This window comes from Pogona vitticeps, chromosome 3 (genome assembly GCF_051106095.1).
Source record: "Pogona vitticeps strain Pit_001003342236 chromosome 3, PviZW2.1, whole genome shotgun sequence".
Lineage (NCBI taxonomy): Eukaryota > Metazoa > Chordata > Lepidosauria > Squamata > Agamidae > Pogona > Pogona vitticeps.
Genome location: NC_135785.1, coordinates 121,099,041 through 121,122,092, shown reverse-complemented (window position 1 = coordinate 121,122,092; position 23,052 = coordinate 121,099,041). Strand labels below are relative to the sequence as shown.

The 23,052-nt window shown below is 42.0% G+C and overlaps 1 protein-coding gene across 34 annotated transcripts in view; it reads right to left on the bottom strand.

Moving 5' to 3' along the window:
• The window catches only part of CTBP1 (C-terminal binding protein 1), a 66,529-nt gene extending 43,969 nt beyond the window's left edge, over window positions 1-22,560 (bottom strand). For 5 of the 34 annotated variants that reach the window (XM_072994806.2, XM_078390673.1, XM_078390667.1 and 2 more), the window contains exon 1: window positions 21,942-22,137. Coding sequence is in view for 2 of the 34 variants with exons in the window: in XM_020797042.3 (XP_020652701.1) it covers window positions 22,316-22,355 (40 nt within the window). In the remaining 32 variants the exon portion in view is untranslated. Of the gene's footprint in view, window positions 1-21,339; window positions 21,443-21,941; window positions 22,138-22,315 lie in introns of those variants that run through there. The other 29 variants (XM_072994809.2, XM_078390678.1, XM_072994815.2 and 26 more) reach the window with 15 other exon arrangements.
• Between the last annotated feature and the right edge of the window lie 492 nt (window positions 22,561-23,052).

The window sequence follows — 23,052 nt, the reverse complement described above, 5'->3', positions numbered from 1 at the left end:
GAATTTCCATTGTTGGGTACATTTGAACACAGGCCTCTTAGTCTATCACTCTATCCCCTACACCACACTGGTTATTCATAGTCAGGCAGTTAGGCTGTATTAGAGCATGTACTGCAAGAATAAAGGATAATGATAATTGGCCTTCAAAAGTATTTAGTTTGTCACTCTAAGATAGAAAATATTGACTGATGGGGTAAGGGCAAAACACCTCCCATTTTCTTGACTTTCACATCTTTAGACTGATATCTAGACCAAGAGTATTTTCATTTTATTCTGATTAAGTTTGTTTGCCTATCCACAACCAGCCTCTTATCATTCTCACATCACTTTGGTGTTTCCATTGCTACGCTAGGTGCAGTTCATGTGTTGTGATACGATCAGGACTTTAATGATGATGACACCTTGATCCAAATCTCCAGAAAACTTCCCTAGTATTTTAAGACAGATATTGAAAGACAGTTAACTATTTAAAAAATATATATTTTTAAAATATTTTTTAAAGCCAGGCTTTTCCTCAGTGACTGACTGCCTAGGAGTCAATTAACAGGATGGTTTATATTTTGTTGCTTCTAAATCTGTTTTTAGTAATCTTTTTACCTAACATTTTTAGGTAAATATATATCAGAATCATTTAGTGTTTTTAGCTTTTAACAATGTGTTTTTAATGATGTAAGCCGCCTTGGTTGTTGTTGGTTTTTTTTGGGAGAAAGACAGGGGAAAAATATTTCAAAAAGTTTATTTAATATGAACATCAGTTGGAATCTGCCGCACCTTTCAATCAGATTTACAGAATTAACCTGGCTTTTCTATATGGGAAAAGACTATGGGGAAGATGTTCACTTTTTGAGTTGAAAATACCATAAGCACTATAAATGGGATTGAATACGAGAGTAGAGAAACAGTTTACTGGTAAAGTACCAGGCTTTTTTTAGGAAACTCTAGGCATACATGCACAGTCCACCACACTTGAGGACTGTGGCTTCTCACATTAGTAGTCCAGTTTACCATATTTGATAAAACAGATAATGTTCCTACGAAAAGGAGAAAACTCCGAAGCAGAGTGAATGTGACTGAAATAATTGATCACTCAGTGGTTTAGGTATCTGACTACAGAGCCAGATGTTGGGAGTTGGATTCCCCACTGCGCCTTCTTGACAGGGGCTGGGCTTGATGTTCCACAGGGTGGTTGTATAGACCAGATGGGCGGGATATAAACCAAATAAATAAATAAATAAATAAATAAATAAAAATAAAGTGTCCTTTCCAGCTCTACATTTAAAATGATGGAAGATGATAACGATGATCTGCTCACATGCTAATTATGATGTCAATTCCCCTCTGTGAAAATGGGTACTTACTTACTAAAACCTAAATACATATTTTTGGTAGTACACATTTTGCACATCTCCTTGCCCAGATTAACTCTGCTTGCAGTAATCACTGGCAGCTGGGTAAGGGGTAAGAGCTTGACTGTGTCTGCAAAAATTGCAGAGGGCAACAGCTAGGGTTGCCACCCTAAAGGATTCAACATCCTAGAGGTACCAATAGACTTTCTATAAATTAAATTCCAATAGTATATCATAATGATGAGGGGGGGAAGCATTAGAAATACCTTCTGTCAGAGTTGTAAAACATATGGCTTCTCCATTTTGGCTTTATTTTTGTTAAATAAATTATGACATGGTGTAGTATGCCATGTGTTGTTGTTCATCTGAGATTGTATTTACCTAATTTTCAGACCTGCTAAGGACCAGATGCTTTTTATTATGTCCTGATACATAAACTATAGAATTCAAAGAAGGTGTGCTTTCTTTTTCAGATGACTCTACCTTGGGAAGAAGTCCATCAATGGGCAGCCTATTAAAAAGCCTCTCACAGCTTCCCTACTCTTTCACTGAAATTGCTTGTTAAGGTAACACATTTGCTTGGCCCAGCGTAAAGGACAGGGGTACCTGGAGATGAGCCTTCAGAGAATATCCACTGATATCTGGATCCCAAACTTTTTGAGATGTAAAGGTAAAGAGCCAGCACTTTAAGACTGGTCAGGAACATATTGAAATTTTGAAGCTGTGTTGCACGGACTTCCCAAGAGTATGCCTTCAGGCTATCTAGAAGATCACACTGAAAACATCAGAAAACGCTGATAACTTTGATGTTTCTTTAGAGTCTGAATGATTGGCATTGTTATAGAGGTGTATCCCACCTATGTCCCTATGATGTGAGCACCATTTGGAAACCATTAAACAAGCCTCCCACCACCACTGAGATAACTGCAGTGTCTTGACTAACAAACTGTACACTTTTGTAGGAGAAACAAATCAAGCTGTGTCTGCCTCCCAACTTAGTAGTGCTCTCTTTCCACTTACTTCATAAATTCATTTTGCTGTTGCAGGAGACAATATAGAGAGAAGGGGCCAAGGTTTAGTTCAAATGCCTTTCGGGTACTATTGAGTTCACAGCTAAAAAATTCTGGTGGATTCCAAAGAACACACAAACCGGAAAAGTGATCCTTGATATAGTTTACACTGACAAAAAATATTTGCATCAGACATTAGGAGATGCAACTTAATTTTCCCCCCTCCAAACCTTCTCTGAAACCTGTTTATGTACACATTCATTTAGACATCCAACTGTAGTCATGAGCTTTATAGACGCACAGGATTGCAGGTTCAGACACCAATTCCAAGGGGTACCCACGTTAGTAAATTTTGTATTGCAGCAAATGTAACAAATGTGCTGCAGCAACTTAAAGACAAGGGAGTTTTATTTGGCAAAAGCTTTCATGGACTTGAAGCAACCTTACCAGGTGCAATGTTATATAAAGGCAAAAGCACTCAATTCCTACTTTAGTTCCATCTTTTCCCAGAAATCAGTCTATGACCCTCAAGACAAATGTGAAGTACAAATGGAAGGGACAGGACTGCAGCTTGAGACTGATAAAACAAATAGCTAAGGAATACTTTATTACTTTGAACAAGTTCAAAATTCCAGAGCCCGATGAACTGCATCCAAGAGTATTGAAGAACCTGGCTGACGAACTCTCAGAACTACGATCTATTATTTTCTTGAAATCACTGAGGATGGGTGAAGTGCCAGAGGTTTGGAGGAGGATTAACATCCCTGCTGGCAAAAAAGGAGGAATCGGAGAACCAAAGATCAATCAGCCTGACATCAATCCCAGAGAAAATTTTTGGGGCACATTATAAAGTGGTCATATTGCAATCACCTTGAAAACAATGGAAGGATAACTAGAAGCCAACACAAGTTTGTCCAGAACAAATCCTGCCAGATTAATCTTATCTCACATTTTGATCAGGTAACCAGATCAAAACAAAGGGAATGCTGCAGATGTAATATATCTTGACTTAAGCAGTCTTTGACAAAGTGCCCCATGATATTCTGATTAGCAAGATAACTAGCAGTGGGCTGGATAGAACAACTGTCAGGTGGATACACAATTGATTACAAAATCATACACAGAGAATGCATATCAATAGCTCCTTCTCAAACTGGAAAGAGGTAACAAGTGAGGCACAGCAAGTCCTGGGCCAGTGCTCTTCAATATTTTTATTAATGGCTTGGGGATGAGGAGGTACAGGGAATGCTTTTCAAATCTGCAGATGACACAGAGTGGCTGAAATAGTTAATACCCTAATGCCCTAGAAGACCAAAACAATTCAAAAGCATCTTGATAGGCTTTGAACCATGGGCTGAAAACAGAATATTTACTACCTACACCCAGGACAAAGAAACCAAATGGACAGCTACAAGATGGGGGATACTGGGCTCAGAACAATTGGCAAAGAAATTACTCTTCAAGTACACTTTCTCTTAATTACTGTCTGACTGAGTGGGGTTCTTATACAGATTCTCCTGCCTTACTTCTCTGAATGTGTTTTGATGTTGCTGCTATTTACCATCTTTAATGCGGTGTTTGTTTGATCCCTGATATATCTGTATAACTGGTCTTTGGGGTAGATATGTCTTAAATAGTACTACATGCAAGAAGGTTCTTGGAATTGCTGTAGATCACAAATTGAATACGAGCCAACAGTGTGATATGGCTACAAAAAAGGCAAATGCCATTTTAGGATGCATTAACAGAAGCACAGTTTCCAAAGCATGTGGAGTACTAGTCCTTCTCTACCCCGTGGTTAGGCCTCATTTTGAGTTCTGGACACCATATCTCAAGAAGGATGCAGACAAACAGGAACAAGTTCATAGGAGGGCAACAAGGATGATCAGGGGACTAGAAACTAAGCCAAATGATGAAAGACCTGCCTGAAAGACATATTTAACCTTGAGAAAAGACAAGTGAGGTGATAGCATTCTTCCACTTGAAAGATTGTCACACAAATAGGGGTAAGTTTTAGATTTATTCTCAGTCATTCCAGAGTGCAGGACACATAATAATGGGCTCAAGTTACAGGAAGCCAGATTTCAGTTGAATATCAGGAAAACTGTCCTAACTATTAGAACAGTAGAACAAGGGAAGCAATTGGCGGTGAATCCTCCAACACTGGGGCTATTCAAGAGAAAATAAGACATCCATTTGTTACATATACTTTGATTTACATTCCTTCATTGAGCAGGAGATAGGACTCGATGGTCTTACAAGTCGCTCCCAACTTCATTGTTCAATGATTATATAATGAGGCACAGTATTATAAAGTCAACCACATCTGTGGTAATTACAAAGCACCCCATATGAGCCCTCCAAAGGCACACACTACTTTTAACCTGCATAGTTCACAGACTAACCATCTTACAGATTTTCATAGTTCTCTTGTTAATTATGAAGGTGTTGCAAACTGCAAAGCCTACATACAAGAGGCTGTGCAATGTCCCATCCTGATCTCTTGCATGCGGATGTTTGAATGTTTTGAGATGGTTGTGTGACTAGAAATATGCCCCATGTGAAAAATCAAGATGGCCTTGATTTTCCCATGGAATCTAACAGGGGAATCTAACAAGCCAAATGAAGTTGGTGCAACATCTGGAGTCAGAAGAGCAACTCAACACACACAGAGTTTCTAATTAACTACCAATGCAAGCAAGTTTCCTTCCAAAAGTCTGGGCTTTCAATCCATCAGGCCAAACGTGTCAAAATATCCAGCCAAACAGCCTCATTCACCCAACATGCCTTGCAGTTGTCCCTTTGAAGAGTAGGATGCCTATATTTTGATTAATTTTCAACTGAGGATACCACGTTGCCAAGGCTGGTCATAAATCTTAAAGTGATTGTGACCACTCTACACTGTGTCATTCACCTCTTTCTCTGACAATTATTCCAAGGCAGCAAGATAGGGGAGATCTTAGTATTGGCAGGATACCACTATTATTAGAGGTTACCTTTCTCTGGCTAGGAAACAAGTGTGTTCTCTTCTTTCTCTATAATAAAACAGGAAGCACAGTCAAATCATAAAGCAACACTGTGGCAGGACCGCCTCCTTCTTCCTGGCTGTGTACCTGTCAGACAGAAACTGCAACAACTTCTATTTTAATGTTACTCTGGCACTAATAGATCACTGTACACCAAGTAACCTGCTACTCCCCCACACCATTTGAATAAAAAGACATTTTTAATAGGGCCAAGTCATCCCTTCTCAGAAAATAGAGGCTTCTTTATCCCCGAAAGGGCCTGTTTCTCATACATGCACAACATATACACTAGCTTTAACATCCAGCTCTGAGAGATCAAGGAAGAAATTATATAACAAGGACTACAACACATATAAGGCAACTCGTGACACCGCCCCCCCCCAAGAAAACAGTTTGCAACCCCCTTGGGGTCACAACTTCCAGGCTGGGAAACAATGCTCTAATCTGTGATAGATAATTATGGTGGGAATGTATAACAGATGCAAGAAGTTTTTGGCTTAGCCAGTTTCACTCCTAAAGGAAACAAAGACATACACTGTACAGTGTTCTTCAGAATAATTCTCAACTTTCATTTCTTCCCCTTCCCCCCCCTTTTTTTACATACGCCATCATACCTGATGAAGAGTTCGGAAGAACTCAAAACCTCATAGTACCTTTTTACAGTGCTCCTAGCAAAACCATACCACAAATATGCATTCTGTTTTTAATTACTGGACCACACAACTACTTTGTTTTTAAATGCTTGATGAATTTACTATCAGAGGAAGATGATTTTCAACATCTAAGAGAGACTGCATCACAAGAATAATTTTAGTGCCCTCAAATGCTATTTAACAAACTAATGTAACACCTAAATTTAAACAACCAGCTGAACTACTACAGAAATTGTCTTTTCTGTGCTTCTGCCCTAAGCCAATCCAGAAGCCTGTGGCTTCGGAGGCAACACTGGGTAGTTGGCTTGAATCTCAGCCAGCTCTCCATCCAGTCAGTGGGAAATGGAAAGGACTGTGCATAGCAACAACCTGTAATTCCTCAACACATTTCATCATCACTAAGCCTGCATTCAACATTTTGCAGGTACACAGAAACAAAACAAGAAATCAAGACTTGGTATGTGAATTCTTTGTGTCTTCCCCATCATTCAATTCTTATTGCCTAAGAGCTCTGACATTGTGTGCTCATGCAAGTTTTGTAATATTTTTGTGGCTCTAACAAAAGGTATTACCCAGTCTCTCTCCCCCCCCCCCCCCTCTGGCTTATGAATCACATAGTTACTCATTTTCCCTTTGGTGGAATAACTTTGCAGAGAGAAGAGAGAGGGAGTCACATGCCTGGCTACACGCATAGATATATAAATAAGCTCGCATCAAATCATTTCCAGTGGAAAAGTTTTGTCCATGCACAACAAGAACCAAAAGAGTTAAAATGCTTCATCTTGGCTGCCCAAGTAAACAGGAGGCTTGAATGGAAAAAGTACTGAAAGCAAAATATTTGATCCTCAGAATGTGAAGTTTACTCCACTATGAATACTTTAGAAACCTTTATTATGTAGTGAGGAGTCAAGAAAGTTATCCGCTCCCACTGTCAAGACTTCCCCGTTACCTAACCAGTTATCTCCTGTACAAACAGTAGAAGGGAGGCACTCTGGTGTACCTCTTTCCTCTGCCATTTGTAAATGCAATTTTTCTTTTTATCTCAACAGCTGAGCCTATTAAACACTCTATATTACCTCAGACAAACAGAACAGAATCTTTTGTTTAGCTGCATCATTTAAAGGCTGCACAGGCCATGAGAAAACAGATCTGCAAATGGTTAAGCTACCAAGAGGCATATACTTTAAGCAGATTTGCCTGCCCTAATTAGAAAAACAACAGAAAAACACTCCAAGTGAAATTGTTTCCCACTCACAAAACTCCAAAGTCAGTGACAGATCAGCAAGAATTTGGTTTTTTTGCAGACCATTCACTATGTGTACACATTCCCAGAGGACAGAATTAGGCAAAAATGTTACTTGGGATGCTTGAGTATGTGCATACTCATAAGTCACTGAAGTACTAGTAATTTTCGATACACAATTTAAAAACAAAGTGGCTTTGATAAAGAAAATGGTGCTTCAGCACGTACAAACTAACCTGTTTGAAAAAATTAATAAAATATGAACATACAACAGTCAACACGGGGGTTCCATCTGTGTTATACAACTAGCAGGAAAAAGAAGCGAAATCCAGTGTGGAGTTTTGCAAGCAGAGGAAGATGTGATACGAGGAACTGGCTTGGGGAAATTCTGTGATTTTGGTCTCTCTAGGTGCCTGGGGGAAACTTTCCTTTTTTTTTGTGAGTGTGTAACTCAGACATCCAAAATCTAGGTAAAGGTTCCCCTTGACAGTTTTTGTCCAGTCGTGTTCGACTCTAGGGGGCGGTGCTCATCCCCGTTTCCAAGCCATAGAGCCAGCGTTTTGTCCGAAGACAATCTTCCGTGGTCACATGGCCAGTGCGACTTAGACACGGAACGCTGTTACCTTCCCACCGAGGTGGTCCCTATTTATCTACTTGCATTTGCATGCTTTCGAACCGCTAGGTTGGCGGGAGCTAGGACAAGCGATGGGCACTCACTCCGTCGCGTGGATTCAATCTTACGACTGCTTGGTCTTCTGACCCTACAGCACAGGCTTCTGTGGTTTAGCCCGCAGCGCCACCACGTCCAAAACCTAATCTTCACTAAACTGGGAGGGATTATAGCAGAGTCAGGGGAAGCTTCCCTGCAATTTTGGTGTCTCTAGGAGCCTGGGGGGCTGTTTTATAACCCAACGAATCAGAAATTGCTAAAACTTCATTGATTCATACTTGCCGGGGGGGGCTGATTTGTACAAATATGAATCGATTAATCCGCAACTTTTGAACAAATGTGGTGATCTCTTTTTTTTAACTCATGCCCATCTCTAGTCCTCACAATGATCAAAACCATTTAAAAGACTCATTTTCATCATCTCCATGAAAGCAATGTAACTCAGAACACTCCAAGGGAAATCCATTTTACAAAGATAAAAAAACACTGTACTTGGCAGCACTGTTGCCATGGAAGCAACGAACAGTGGCGTACCTTCCCCTGGATCAGGACACTGCCACAGATGGTTAGACACTCTGTGGGCCCGAAGTTCCTGTCATGTATGGCTTGGGCACTGGTAGGGACAGTCACTTTGCCCACACTGAACTAGCTGTTAAATACATATAGATATATAGATATCTCTCTGCCCCAAAGCTTTACTTCATTTATGGACAGAAATCTGCACTTAGAAAACAGTCCCTTCTGTGAGGTCAACTATCTTTTCTTCACAAAATAAAAAACACTGGAGCTAACATTTTAAAATAGAATGTTGTGAGCAACACATTTAATTGTGAAACATCCCAAATGGGGCCAACTATGCATTTTACTGTCAAAACAACTTGAAATTGTCAAGATCATTGGTTATTTACAAGAAATATTTTAAATATGCTATTGTCTACAATTCCACAAATGCAGAATAACTTTTAAGCGACAAACGATCAAAGGAAATACAAAAGTAAAACTGCAGAAACAAAACTACCCATGCAAAATATTCCAGAGCTGCTTTCTGCCTTCTGCCAGTAGCACTAACAGCAACAGTCTATTATTAATGCAACAAGTTCAACTTGCAGGACTTAACTGGAATACATTGTAGCACCCCCCCCCTCCTTTTTTTGCAAACAATGAGACTTGTAGTATCCATACCTCAGGAAGACGACTGTTCTCCTTTGAGATTGTCACACTAATGGCCCTTATACTAGCAGCTAAATTTCTCATTTCTTGTTACAACAAGAATATGAAGTAGGAACTGACTTCTGACATTCAGTGTCTGATACAGGGAGAGAGGTTCCCAAGGAATTTGGACAATAGATCCTGAAAAGAGAGTAAGGATCTTGAATAATCCCAGCAACTCACAGGGAGTAGTGTAAGTGCAAGTTACATATTATCATGGCTTCCCATGTTCTCAAAGAGATGGGCAGCTGAATTCTGTGTTAGCAGAAGCTTCCAAGGGGTTCTTCGAGGGCAGTCCCACACAGGGTGTATGACAGTAATAAAGAACCGACAGTACAAAAGCATGCACAAGCCAAATAGTACCCTCTATCCAAGAAGGGCGAAGTTCCAAGTCATTTACCAAGGCCACATTTGCTCACATAGGGAAAGCATTTCCACATCATTCGCTGGGGAAAAAGCCCAATCCTGGGCTGTCTAACCACCCAGCAGCATCACTGCAGTTTTCTCTGAATTCAGCTTTCAGCCTACTGGTTCTTGTAACACAACATTCCTACAGGCACAAATAGCACACATAAGGTTCGTGCTAGTCCTGTGGCACGGAACTCCTTGCCACAGGATGTGGTGATGGCATCTAGCTAGATGCCTTTATAAGGGGGATTGGACAGATTTCTGGAGGAAAAGGCCATCTCCAGGCTTAAAAGGGAGGTACCTCAAAATGCCAGATGCAGGGTAGGGGTATCAGGAGACAGGTATCTAGTTGTCTCGTGTGCTCCCAGAGGCATCTGGTGGGGCCATTGCGAGATACAGGAAGCTGGACTAGATGGGCCCTTGGCCTGATCCAGCAGGGCTCTTCTTGTTTTTAGTCAATTCAATTGTACATTTGGAATAGGTTATGAATGGGAAATGCTGACCTATGAGAAGAACTATGCAATACTAGGCATTATTACGGCCTAGTATTGCATACTAGAGGACGGAGTGATACACTAGGTCTCAAGAGGCTTGGGTTCAATTCCCTACTCAGCTATGGAAACTTACAGGGGGAGGGATGGAACTGGTAAAACCACTCCATAAATATCTCACTTACCTTGAAAGCCCTATTGGGGTCACTGTCAGTAGGTTCTGACTTGACAGCGCATAACAACGAGACATTGTTACTGGCCAAGTAGGTGAAGTAAATGAAGAATGGACTGAAAATAAAAGCATTCCACCTCTGTTATATTCCTCTTGCCAGATTCATTCAGACAATGAGCCTGCTATCTGTGATGAACCATGAATCCCACCGCTCAGGTTACAGCCTGGGCAAAACATCTGCACCAACCATGGAAACTTGACTCATTTGAAGACTATGTGTAAGAACTGGCATCACAGCTCAAGGAAGACAACTTGTTGTATTTCCAGTTCAAGGCTGGTGTTACATTCTCAATACACAGAACAGATGCACTGCTGTTACATACATTCTTTTTCAACTGCTGAATTGGCTATGGACCAGCAGCAACACTGCTGCTGGCTGCTGGCCCTCAACTGCTGCAAAAATGAGTCACAGCACATGTAACAATACAAGTGGCCCCAAGCAACATTTTTCCTCCAGAGTATAGCCAATCTGATTGAAGTGGACATAATTTTGTAGAAAACTTTTATCCCGGGGCTGTCCCCACAAAACCTGCCTTTTTAATGGATCTTCCCATGGGAGCAGGGAGGATAGTATCCTGCAAATGTAGTTCCTTAAACTAGACCTGCTTGAGCCTTTTCTTAGCTAATGATTTATAAATGAAAGCTATTCTGGCATGCATGCAGTCTAAAGATGTACTGTATTGATATTCAACAATTACTAGACTCTGAATATATACATGATCTGGATATATATTCAATGATCCACATTTATGTATATTTGTGAGTGTGTCACATATGTATGGATGTATCACACATACATAGATGGATATATATTCACAAATACAAGCATGGATACATACATATGTATACACAAACCAATATACATCCCCATGTACACGCCTATACAGTGGTGCCTCGCTTAGTGACATTAATCCATTCCGGAAAAAAGTCGCTAAGTGATTTCATCACTAAGCGATTTTAAAAAGCCCATAGAAATGCATTAAAACGCGTTTAATGCGTTCCTATGGTCTAAAAAACTTACCTTTCAGTGAAAATCCTCCATAGTGCCGCCATTTTCACTGCCTCTTAAGCGAGGCAAAACAGCGGGCGGCCATTTTGTTTTTCCACAAGGCCATTTTGAAACCGCTGATCAGCTGGCCAAAAATGGGGGCTTTGCGATGATCGCTTCCCCACTACCATTGTAAAGCGAATTTTCCCCATAGGGACCGTTGCTAAGCAATCGCTTTTGCGATCGCAAAAAGTCCATCGCTAAGCGATTTTGTCACTCAACGGAGCGATCACTAAGTGAGGCACCACTGTATGTGGATAGTTTAATCAAACAGCCCCTCAACCTGTTTTTTCCAGCGGCCCAACCAAATGGCTGTAGAAATTTATAAGCTGGCCAGAAGGCAAACACCCTCTTGCATTAGTGCTTCCCACAACTCAGCATTCAGAGTTTCAGTACCTCTGAGTAACACCAAAGGTTCAGATTAGCCATTATAAGGAACTGCCATGTAATGACAGATTTACACTCTTTCAATATTTCTAATTCCCATGTAAAAGTACCTTGGGCTAACAGCCACTACAGTGTGATTATGTATTGTGTGAAATATGCCTGATAAAGCTGACATGTCCATGAAAGTTCACATTAAAATATAATAGTCTTTAAGGTACTACATATTTTTGTCCTTTTTTGTTTTGTTTCTTCTTACTCCCTTTGTCTGAACTGAAAATCAATAAATCACTATCATTTATTTTAATAACCCCAGGTTTTTGTATTACAGGAGGTTGAAAAAAATGTACCCACATCACACCATTCTTAACACCAGACATAAAGATCACTCATCATGTTGTTCCTCTGCCTTCACCTACCAAACTAATGATGATGATTATGAACCATCAAGTCAATTCTGACCTATGGGAACTCCTTCCAGGGTTTTTTATAGGTAGAGAATACATAGAAGTGGTTTACCAAGTATTACATGACTGGAATTATGCAAAAGAATCCAAATGCAACTAAAGCATCTTTTCATATGAATGAAGGTGACTGATTCAGAAAATCCCAAATCCATGAGCAGTATTTCATGCAGCAAAAAGACTGCAAGATGCACAAATCCACCCATTCACCTACAGGACCACAGAAAACTGTATGATTCTTTGGGTTTAAACCTTTATTTGAAAATGGAGGATAAGAATTACTTCCCTTCTGCTATCCTTTTCAGAGCTAGCTGAGTCAATGTTTTGAAGAGGAAGAAGTATTTCTGGTTTTGTATATGTTTGGATTCTCAATTTTGTTTGACCTTCTGTTAGTTCAGAGATGCGATCCTCAGTTCTGGGGGAGGCAAATCCAACCATTTTAAGAGTCCTAATCTGGCTTTCCAGGCCTCTCCAAGTGACCACAACCCTCACCCCCTGATAGTTTTGTTCTGTGGTTTCCTAGTTTTTGAAACTTTTTGTTCTTCTGATTATAGGGGACTGGAATGCTAAAGTAGGGAGCCAAGAGATAAAGGGAACAACAGGTAAGTTTGGCCTTGGAGTTCAAAACAAAGCAGGGCAAAGGCTAATAGAGTTTTGTCAAGAAAACAAGCAGGTCATCACAAACAATCTTTTCCAACAACACAAGAGGCAACTCTACACATGGACATCACCAGATGGGCAAAACCGAAATCAGATTGATTATGTTCTCTGCAGCCAAAGATGGAGAAGTTCTATACAGTCAGCAAAAACAAGACCTGGAGCTGATTGTGGCTCTGATCATCGGCTTCTCATAGCAAAACTCAAGCTTAAGCAGAAGAAAGTAGGAAAAACCACTGGGCTAGTCAGGTACAATCTAAACCAAATCCCTTATGAATACACAGTGGAAGTGAAGAACAGATTTAAGGAAATAGATTTGGTGGACAGAGTGCCTGATGAACTTTGGATAGAGGCTCGTAACATTGTACAGGAGGCAGCAACAAAAACCATCCCAAAGAAAAGAAAATGCAAGAAAGCAAAGTGGCTGTCCAACGAGGCCTTAGAAATAGCAGAGAGAAGGGAAACAAAATGCAAGGGAGATAGGGAAAGTTACAGAAAATTGAATGCTGACTTCCAAAGAATAGCAAGGAAAGTCAAGAGGGCCTTCTTAATTGAACAGTGCAAAGAAATAGAGGAAAATAATAGAAAGAGAAAAACCAGAGATCTGTTCAAGAAAATTGGAGATGTTAAGGAACATTTTGTGCAAAGATGGACATGATAAAGGATAAAAATGGTAGGGACCTAACAGGAGCAGATTACATCAAGAAGAGGTGGCAAGAATACACAGAGGAATTATACCAGAAAGATACGCAGAATACATCATGCGAAAGGCTGGACTGGAGGAATCCCAATCTGGAATTAAGATTGCTGGAAGAAATATCAGCAAACTCAGATATGCAGATAATCCCACTCTGATGGCAGAAAGTGAGGAGGAATTAAAGAACCTCTTAATAAGGGTGAAAGAGGGGAGTGCAAAAAAAATGGTCTGAAGTTCAACATCAAAAAAACTAAGATCATGGCCACTGGTCCCATCACCTCTTGGCAAATAGAAGGTGAAGTGTGAAGGAGAGAGAGCCAGTGTGCCTTCCTCCACAGAGCAAAGAACAGAGGAAAGCCATGGATGTGTGGAGGGCATACTGGTGGAAATAGAACAAAAAAAGGGAATGGAAAGGGTCAATGAAAGTGTGTCTGGCTGAGCTAGACTTAATTGTGTGGGAGGAGGATATAAAGGAGGAAAAAGGCACACAGAGTATTAGAATTGTAATGGGCGAGCAACCTGACAAGAGAGGGACCAGGCAGTGCAAATGGAGTGGAGTACAGGATAAGAGGGAGTTTCCAAACTCATGAAAGATTTCCCAAACCTCCAGATTGGGAAGGTTTATTTCCTGATCCCAAGGATTTGTGCACAAAGGGAGAAGATTGGGAGCCACTAGAATGGACAGTGGAAGTGTACCCTCGCAACCAGCATGGGGGGGGGAGGAGGGTGATCCTTCCCAGTCCCTCTTTACTCCAGCCACAACGCGAGGGGGACTGGGCGAGACACCCATGTTGTGGGACAATCTGTGCCATGAGGAGCACCCCACTGAGGCCCATGACCGATCAGGAGCGGTTTGGACCGGCCGCTCAGTGAGGAGTGATATCAAGACACTTGATGTTAGGGTGCAAAGTTATCACCTTTTGCCTGAGTTGAGTTTGATGGACCCTTTTGAACCTGTTGAATTGAGTTTGTTCAGTAATAAATCAAGTCATGTTAGAACTATGGGACAGCCTCCAACTCTCCTTCCCACGCCAACACAGGGTTTGCACTCAGTAGAAAAACGAACCTAATCACAGGAAGATACGGAGGCAGTAACAGATTTTACTTTCCTGGGCTCCATGATCACTGCAAATGGTGACAGCAGCCATGAAATTAAAAGACGCCTGCTTCTTGGGAGGAAAGCAATGACAAACCTAGACAACATCTTAAAAAGCAGAGACATCACCTTGCCAACAAAGGTCCACATAGACAAAGCTATGGTTTTTCCAGTAGCGATGTATGAAAAGGAGAGCTGGACCATAAAGAAGGCTGACTTGCCGAAAAATTGATGCTTTTTAATTGTGGTGCTGGAGGAGTCTCTTGAGAGTCCCCTGGACTGCAAGGAGAACAAACCTATCCATTCTAAAGGAAATCAACCCTGAGTGCTCACTGGAAGGACATATCCTGAAGCTGAGGCTCCAGTACTTTGGCCATCTCATGAGAAAAGAAGGCTCCCTACTATTCTCTTCTCTAGAAAAGACCCTGATGTTGGGAAAATGTGAAGGCAAGAGGAGAAGGGGACAACAGAGGACGAGATGGTTAGACAGTGTCACCGAAGCTACCAACATGACTTTGACCAAACTCCAGGAGGCAGTAGAAGACAGGAGGGCCTGGCGTGCTGTGGTCCATGGGGTTACGAAGAGTCAGACACGACTTAATGACTAAACAACAACAAAGTTTTTGAGAAGTTTTTTCCTCCCCAATTCTAAAACATTAAAGTGCCTTTCCTAAGGCTTAAACACCTAGAATAAGATTTAAGCTAAAATGCTCTAGTATTTTAGCTTAAAATATGTATTTTAGCTTAAAACCTAAAAAGCATTTAGCTTAAAATGCTCTAGCATTTTAGCTTAAAATACTAGAGCATTATAGTATTTTAGTATTTCACTAGAGCATTTTCACATACCCTTTTGCCTTTGCCCTCCAAAACACAGAAATGGCCTCAGAAATGTCCAAAGATCTGAAAACTTCTCTGCCACCCATACCCTAGTTAGGTGGTGGTGGGGGGTAAACTGCTGCTTTCCTGAGTTTACAGTTAAATCTGGAGTTCCAAGCTGCAACAGAAAGCCTTTTCACATATTCCATGCAGCATACTCTATCTGCTTTAGAAGTGCATGTGTGTGTGTAAATATTTGTTTTTAACCTTGTTATCTACTCTAGGATTTTAAAATGTGATTGGTTTTAAGCTTAAAAATTAATCATTCAGTTTTCCTTTATTTGATCCCGCAATGAATAGGAATCAATGCAGAGCTGACCACAACACTAAAAAAGCAGGATGCAATAGGGAAAGTCTTCAGATGTCACACAGAGATTACACAAAAGGGAGCATGGGAACAGAGATCCCACAACAGAAACTGCATTTCACAACTATCCTGGGCTACACATCTAAATGTGTTTATTTGATCACTGGATTTTTATCTTGCCTTTCCCACCAAAAATTGGACTGACTTGCCATACAATTAAATGAAAGAGGAAATAAATACAAATGTAATGAACAGTTCCAAACACGTCTATAACAAACAAACGAACAAAATTAAAAACAAAACATCTCCTCGGTAAAATATAAACCCCTTCCTCGGCAAACACTCTACCACAAGCTTGTCTGGATAAAAACATACCAGCTTGTTGGTGCGAGAGAGCCAACATGGTCTGCCTTGATAAGATGTTCTACAGCCTAAGAGTTACCATCTATGAAGTCTTCCCTCAAGTCTGGCCTGCCTCAGAGGGGCTAGACCGAGAGAATGGCCTCCACCCAGTATGGGTTCTGAGGAGAATGTGGAGTCTTTCACTCCAGTCACAGAGGTTTTAGAAGCCATATCCACCACTCTGAACTCATTTATTTAAAATATTTTTACCCAACCTTTCTCCTAAAAAACTGGCTCAAGGCATTTTCTGAGTTGTGTCCAGAAACAGACCAGCAGCCAGAGAGCTGTCACAACAAGAGAGTCCCATCATTTTTGAGTGACACCTATGTTGTCTTTATTAGCTCCAGTAGTTTTCATGATACACATTAAACTGCAGCAAAACAGACGACCTGTACTGTGCAGAAGAGGGAGCAAGCTGAGGAGGAAGAATAATCAGAACCACATCATGGCTGCACTACTACTGCAGGCAGGTTACGTATTCCAGACTGACATGATTCATGCACACCAGGATATATTCATAAAGGATGGCTGGGGCGAGTCAAGGAAACTAGCCTGTGAAACAGCCCACAAATGCTGAAAGAAATAGGCAGAAGCACTGAAGGAGAAGGAAAACAGTCACAAGTGAGGTGCTTCTGAGCATATGTTTCCTGAGTGTGCTTTCACTAATCAATTGTCCTAAGGAAACACACATATAGAAGAGGCCCACCTAGTTATCTTGGAAGGGCTTACAGGAATAGCTGCCAAGCAGCTACAATTCCATCAGTTAACTTCAGAACCCCACCCTACTGTCTTCATTTGACATCCAACGCCTGATCTGCATTTTCCACCGCAGACATCCTCTTCAAAAACCACATTTTAGAATTCATCTAAAAAGATAAACCACCATACAACAGCATTTTAATAGAACAACCAGATAGTCCTAGGCTTCGTTACTGTGGAAACAGGCCAAACTTTTAGCAAGCTAATATTTTATGACTTTTTTCCCATCTAGATTATTAAGAGCCGTCAGATCTGCATTTTCATTTTCAGCTGCAGGGCACCACAAGCATAATTGTCTTCTAATTCTTTGTCGCATTCTCGAAGGAGACTTGTTTTCACACGGTAGCATCAACTTACACTGTTTATTGTACCGATTTTTTTGTGTCTACAAATGTTGCTTAAGTTCTCCCCCCCCCCAGCAGACCTGAATGCATCCTACATATAATGGTTTACTATATTTTCACTAAATGAATGTTGGCTGAGACCAGGAGAGTGAACAGACTTCAGATTTTGACTGCAGAGCTCCTCTCCCTGCCAACTGCTGCAGGATTTTACAGCTTTAAAATGTTGCAAACCCAAAGGCTGAGACTGCCATCACACTAGTGTTCTAGCCCATGAAGTAAAAGCTGAACACTGAATTTGTTCTGCAGCCCCGTCCCAAAATACAGTACATAGTTTGTCACTTGGACAGAAGCAATTAAAAATTGGCCATTGCAAGATAATATTAGTCATTTCTCAAGCTACTCAGCACCTGCTCCTACTTTTCTGAACACTGGGGTGAAATCAGACAGACATTCAGCTCACTCTTTGGTATACTGCAGGGACAGGCTTGTTCACTCCTTTTTGACCACAACCACACAAGGTAATCACTGGGGTGAGACAGCCTGTCCCCATTTGCACCTTTTCGAGTCCCCTGTCATTTTGATGTGGATAGCAGCTTTGGTTCATTTCCAGCGTGTGTGATCACTGAAACTAAAATGAGTCTTCCTCTTTGAATTTCCTATATCATTAAGTGATTTAAGAAGATATTTACTATAGGATATTGGCAAATCAAAAACTCTCTTAGTGATGTGCTGCATCACTTATAAAAAAGGGGAAAAATTAAAACTTCCTCCTGGTAGCAGGACACAGGAGGGGGCAACAAGAATATTTTTCCCCTTTTCTTTTTGTCTTGTCTTAAAGAACCTGCCCTAAAAGAGTGTTTCAAAAAACCTTCCTTTGCCCCTCCACATAACAGGGAAAATGTTTGATTTGCCTGAATCCTGAAGAGGCTGTCTTCATAAGCCATTTTATAATATGAGAATCTGAAAGCAAAAGGAGCCAAACCAAATAGGGTCACTTACGTTGCAGTATGCCAAATGGCATACCAGACCTTTCTGCAACCTCTAGTGACTATTCAGCTTGCTTCAGCCTGTTCCAATGAGCCAGCGTAGACAAGCCATCTGTCTCTACAGCCAAAAGTCTAAGGGAGTGGTCAGATTCCAAAACAATCTAACATTTTAGCAAGTTCCTCAATTTCCCGTTTTCCCAGGGTAGATTTTTGTGTGTGTGTCAGAAATGTACTAATTTCTATAGCCTGCAAAAATCCACTAAAATCCCAAATTTCAGGGGGGGGGGAGTTTTCTTTTTCACGGTAAACCTACGCATATCTATTTCCTTGATCTGGAAAAATCCTGCTCTGTCAACAAAGAATCATGTAGTACCTTAAAGGCTAACAAGCTGAAAAGGGATAATCCTTTATGGACCATAGTCCACTTCACCAGGTGCCTGCAGTACACAAAATGTTACACAAAACAAAACAAAATGTGTCCAGATCCTCTGTTTTTAGTGCAACAAACTAACATAATTATTCTTTGAGGGGAAAATGTCCCCTATATTGCCAGGGAAAACATTCCTGTGCAGAGGTAGCACAAAACCTGGCATTCAATGTCTGCCCCACCTGAGTTGTTTTCAAAGTTCAAGTTCCCAGGAATTTTTTTCCCATTGACTATACTCAGTTAACTCTTGCACAGTAATCAGAAACCCAGGATGTTGTAGAAATTCTGAGATATGTTTCTAGGTACAGTACATGCTTTGGTTCAGCTGTGATGCCACTCTAACAAAGCAAGTGCTCTTAAGTACTGTAAAACCAAACATTCCTATCTGCACACAGCAAGGATGATAGGAAATGACAGATGAGCTTCCTTTTCAGTAATCTGCCATTATCAGTTCAGCTATCCATTCAGCTGTCCAGAGCAGTGTTTACCACTAGTGGGTACAGTAAACAAGTTAACTAACTAACTAACTAGCTAGCTAGCTAGCTAGCTAGCTAGCTAGCTAGCTAGCTAGCTAACTAGCTAACTAACTAACTTCCTGAACAGGCCTCACTGTAGGAAAGTTTTAAAATGACCACTTCCAGAAAAAAAGGGGTCAAACAATGTTTTACATTAACAAAATAACACTGCAGCAACAATGGCAAGATGTGCAAACATACCTTGATAATATTTTGTCCCAAAAGGAACTGCTTGATCTCTATTCTGTCCAATTTATGGTCTACTTTTTTCTTTTTCAGAAATTCTAACAGCCTTCCTAAATCCATAGTCATCATGCCCCCATGCAGTTTCTGAAAAGCAACACTGGCTTCAGAATGATACACTCTTCACCAGTGAGAAAAATTTGGGGCGGGGGGGCGGGATTTAAGCTACAGTCTTGTCCACTTACCTGAGAGTAAGTCCATCTGAACTCACAGGGACTTACTTCAGAGCAGACATGTAAAGGTTTATGCTGGAACAGTGCAATCTCCCCAAGTATGTTTCCCTGACTGAAAAGGAAAATAGGGTCTATTCCTAGGTAAGTGGGCATCAATTGCAGCCTAGTCACTTCTTAAATGATATCCATCTCCAGCTAAGCTAAGGACGAAGCAACAAAGGCAGATAGTTTATCTTCCAATCATTCTGCCTTTCTACTATTTGTTTTGAACAGAAAATACTCAGACATGGCAGTCTAATTACAGGGATAGCCTGCATTACTCTTTCCTTTAATTCCACAACCTTGGCTACTTTCCTACATGTGGGCAGCATCTCGTCAAGCTTATGTGTATGATGGAGGTGAGAGAATGTGTAAGCAGATCACCTGGCAAAATGTCTGTGTGTGGGGGGGAGAGAGGTTAAACATCACCCAGGCAGGTAAAGCTAGTGTCACTCATAAAAGAAACATGGCTATATTCTGTTGGCTTTCTTTTTTAAAGAAAACACCACTGTAGTTGGCTTTATGACATTTTTACGATTAACAATTTATTAGGTTATTTCCTTTGTTAGATCTAGCCATCTTTACTTCCTTTTCTGCCTTTCATCCCTTATTTTACTCTTAGTGTTTTTAATTAATATGTATTGTTATCCCTTAGAACAATAACATTCTAGAATGAATTATCCAGGACCTTATTGAGTAGTGTAAGTGATCAGCTGAGGGGGGGAAATAAATTTTTAAATATTTGTATTATATATTTCAAATTCATTTTATTACGCTGAATCCATGTTTCCTTACAGATTTAGATGGGTTTAGAATTCAAATAATATACTAAATAACACAGTTGCACATTTAAATTAACATGTGAATAAAGACAAAAATAAATGTGCATTATAATATCTACAAAATTGTGTTTTTTAAAAAAATCCCAAGAACCATAATAGAATTCTTCTATTGATTAAAAATGAAGCCTGATTTTTTTTTTCCTTAGCTTGGTCAAATACTCAGAATATCAAAAACACCTTCCTTGTCATATTGAAGCCTCTTCAGGCATTTTCTTTCCTTGAGTGTGACAAATTGAAGGTAACCTTAAGACCATTAGTAATGTAGCCATACGATCTACAAATTTAGGCCTAGGCATCATATTTCATAAGAGTGATCTTAAAACAAAAATAAATAAATCAGAATTTACATCTGACATCAGATATTTCCAAGAAGCTTCAGCTACCAACATCCCTTGTATTAGATACTAACCGCTTATAACACATAATTTAAAGAAACACTATTGTCTTGAAACTTTCCATTAGAAAGTGTATTACCATCAGACTCAAAATGCTGGGGCAGGGACATCAGTTCACGGGTAAAAAAAAACCATAAACCCAGCAACTGTCTACATTCAATAATAACATGCAATTAAAAACTAACGTAAAGTGTGTATTCTATTTATGTAAACTTATTTTGCTGATTTGAGGTTGAAACTGCTGTTTAACATACATAAATGCATAAGGAATGTGAAAATCCAGAGCATCTAACTATATAGTTTACTGCCGTAATAAAGACATAAAAAGTATGCAATCTGTTTATTCAAATCCACACAGTCAAAATATTTTAGCACAAAGTGTCTTCAAAATAACTACCTTGTTTATGTTGCTAATATTAGTCTCGAGTAGACCCTCAATCACATCAGAAACGGGCAAAGTGGTTTCCTGGCTGGCGCAGCTTCGACTGTTGCTCGCAAGACTGCCCAAAGTATGTAATATTACTAGATCCTAATAAATTAGGGGGCATTTCTTCGCCTCCATCACTTGCTTTACTAGCAGGCCCAGCTTCCCACCGGGCTTACAAGCGCAGGCCCTCCCGCCTGCAAGTTCCGTCTATCATCTTATAAAGCAGAATTATGTCCCTCCTGCTCAGCGTGTCCCCCATTCCCCCAGGGCTCCTGATCCCACAAATAACGCTTTTTCTATTTCACTGCAACCGGAAACCGGCCTTGAAGAGGGAAAGACACCAGGAAAAAAATGTTTACACGGAACGAGGACTGAAAGGCAAGGCTCGTTACCCGGCTGCAGTCGCTCTCTCTCTCTCTCTCTCGCCCACCCACCCCATCGCCTGTCTGGCTGCTTGCCTGCCGGCCCGCTCCCCAGCTCCCCCCACCCCGCCATCGCCACCCCCAACCCCCCACCCACCCCGGTTGAAGCCAAGTTCGAGACCCTCCGGCCTCCCCGAGTCCTTTTCTTACAACCAGCGACGCAAGGCTAGTCTAGCTGGAGGAGATCCAACGCCTCAGCCCGAGACTCCGAAGGGTGTCCACCGATTCCGGGGTGGGGAGGATGGGAGTTCATGCTAAGCAAAGAGACACACAATGCAATACAAAGCAAGCAAGCAAAGAAGCCGGAGGGAGGGAGGGAGGGAGGGGGGCGCGCGCTTGCTCGCTCTCTCGCGGTGGGGGGAGGGGGAGCGCAGGCCGGCCTCTCTCTCGCTCTCTCTCCGCGCGCAGGGCCGGGCCCGGCCGGGCCGGAGGCAACAATGTATCCCCGCACAGGAAGGCACGGCAGGCAGGGCAGGAAGCAAAGCGACGCAAGGCAGGGAGCGAGGAAGCGGGCGATCCCTTACCGAGTGGCAAGCCCTTGTTGAGCAAGTGGGAGCTTCCCATTGAAAGGCGCTTCGGGGGCAGAACTCCAGCGGGGTCTTAGGTAACAATCCGAAGCATATGGCGGCCCCCCCCTTCGGCTCTCTCTCCTCTCCCCCCCCCCGGAAAGTAACACAGACGCTTCGCGCACAGGGAGGGAGAGCGAGAGAGACACACGCACACGCGCGCGCGCGCGCACACACACACACACACAAACTGAGGGCGACAGGGAGGGGCGAGGCGAGGCAGGGGGAAGCGGGCGGAGCTGGAAGCAGCGGGCAATGTTAATCTCCTGTTTCCTGCCCAGCGCTTCAGCAGAAAAGCAGAGCGGGCGGGAGTCGGAGGAGCAAGCCAGCGCGCAGGGAGGGGCCTGTGCTCTGCCTGCCTCTCACCTGCTCCTCCCTCGCGTGGAGGAACGCTGCCCTCCGGCCCCCTGGACCCGCTGAGGGGGGAGCCAGGCGCCGGAAATCGTGGCGGGCAGGAGCCCGCTGGAGCACGGCACTACCGCTTCGCGCTCGAGCCACGCCGGTAGCATCTGTCGGGGGGGGGGGACGCCAATGCCCCGCAGGGAGGTTGCCCCGGGCGCAGGCGGAGCGCGCGAGAGGAAGCCGCGCGGCAGGCCTGGGAGCGCGCGAGATCAGCCCGCTGGTTCGGGGAGGGAGTCACTGCTCCCGAGGAGGCTGCAGGAAGGCGAGGCGGGCGCGCCTTCCAGGTTGCCTCG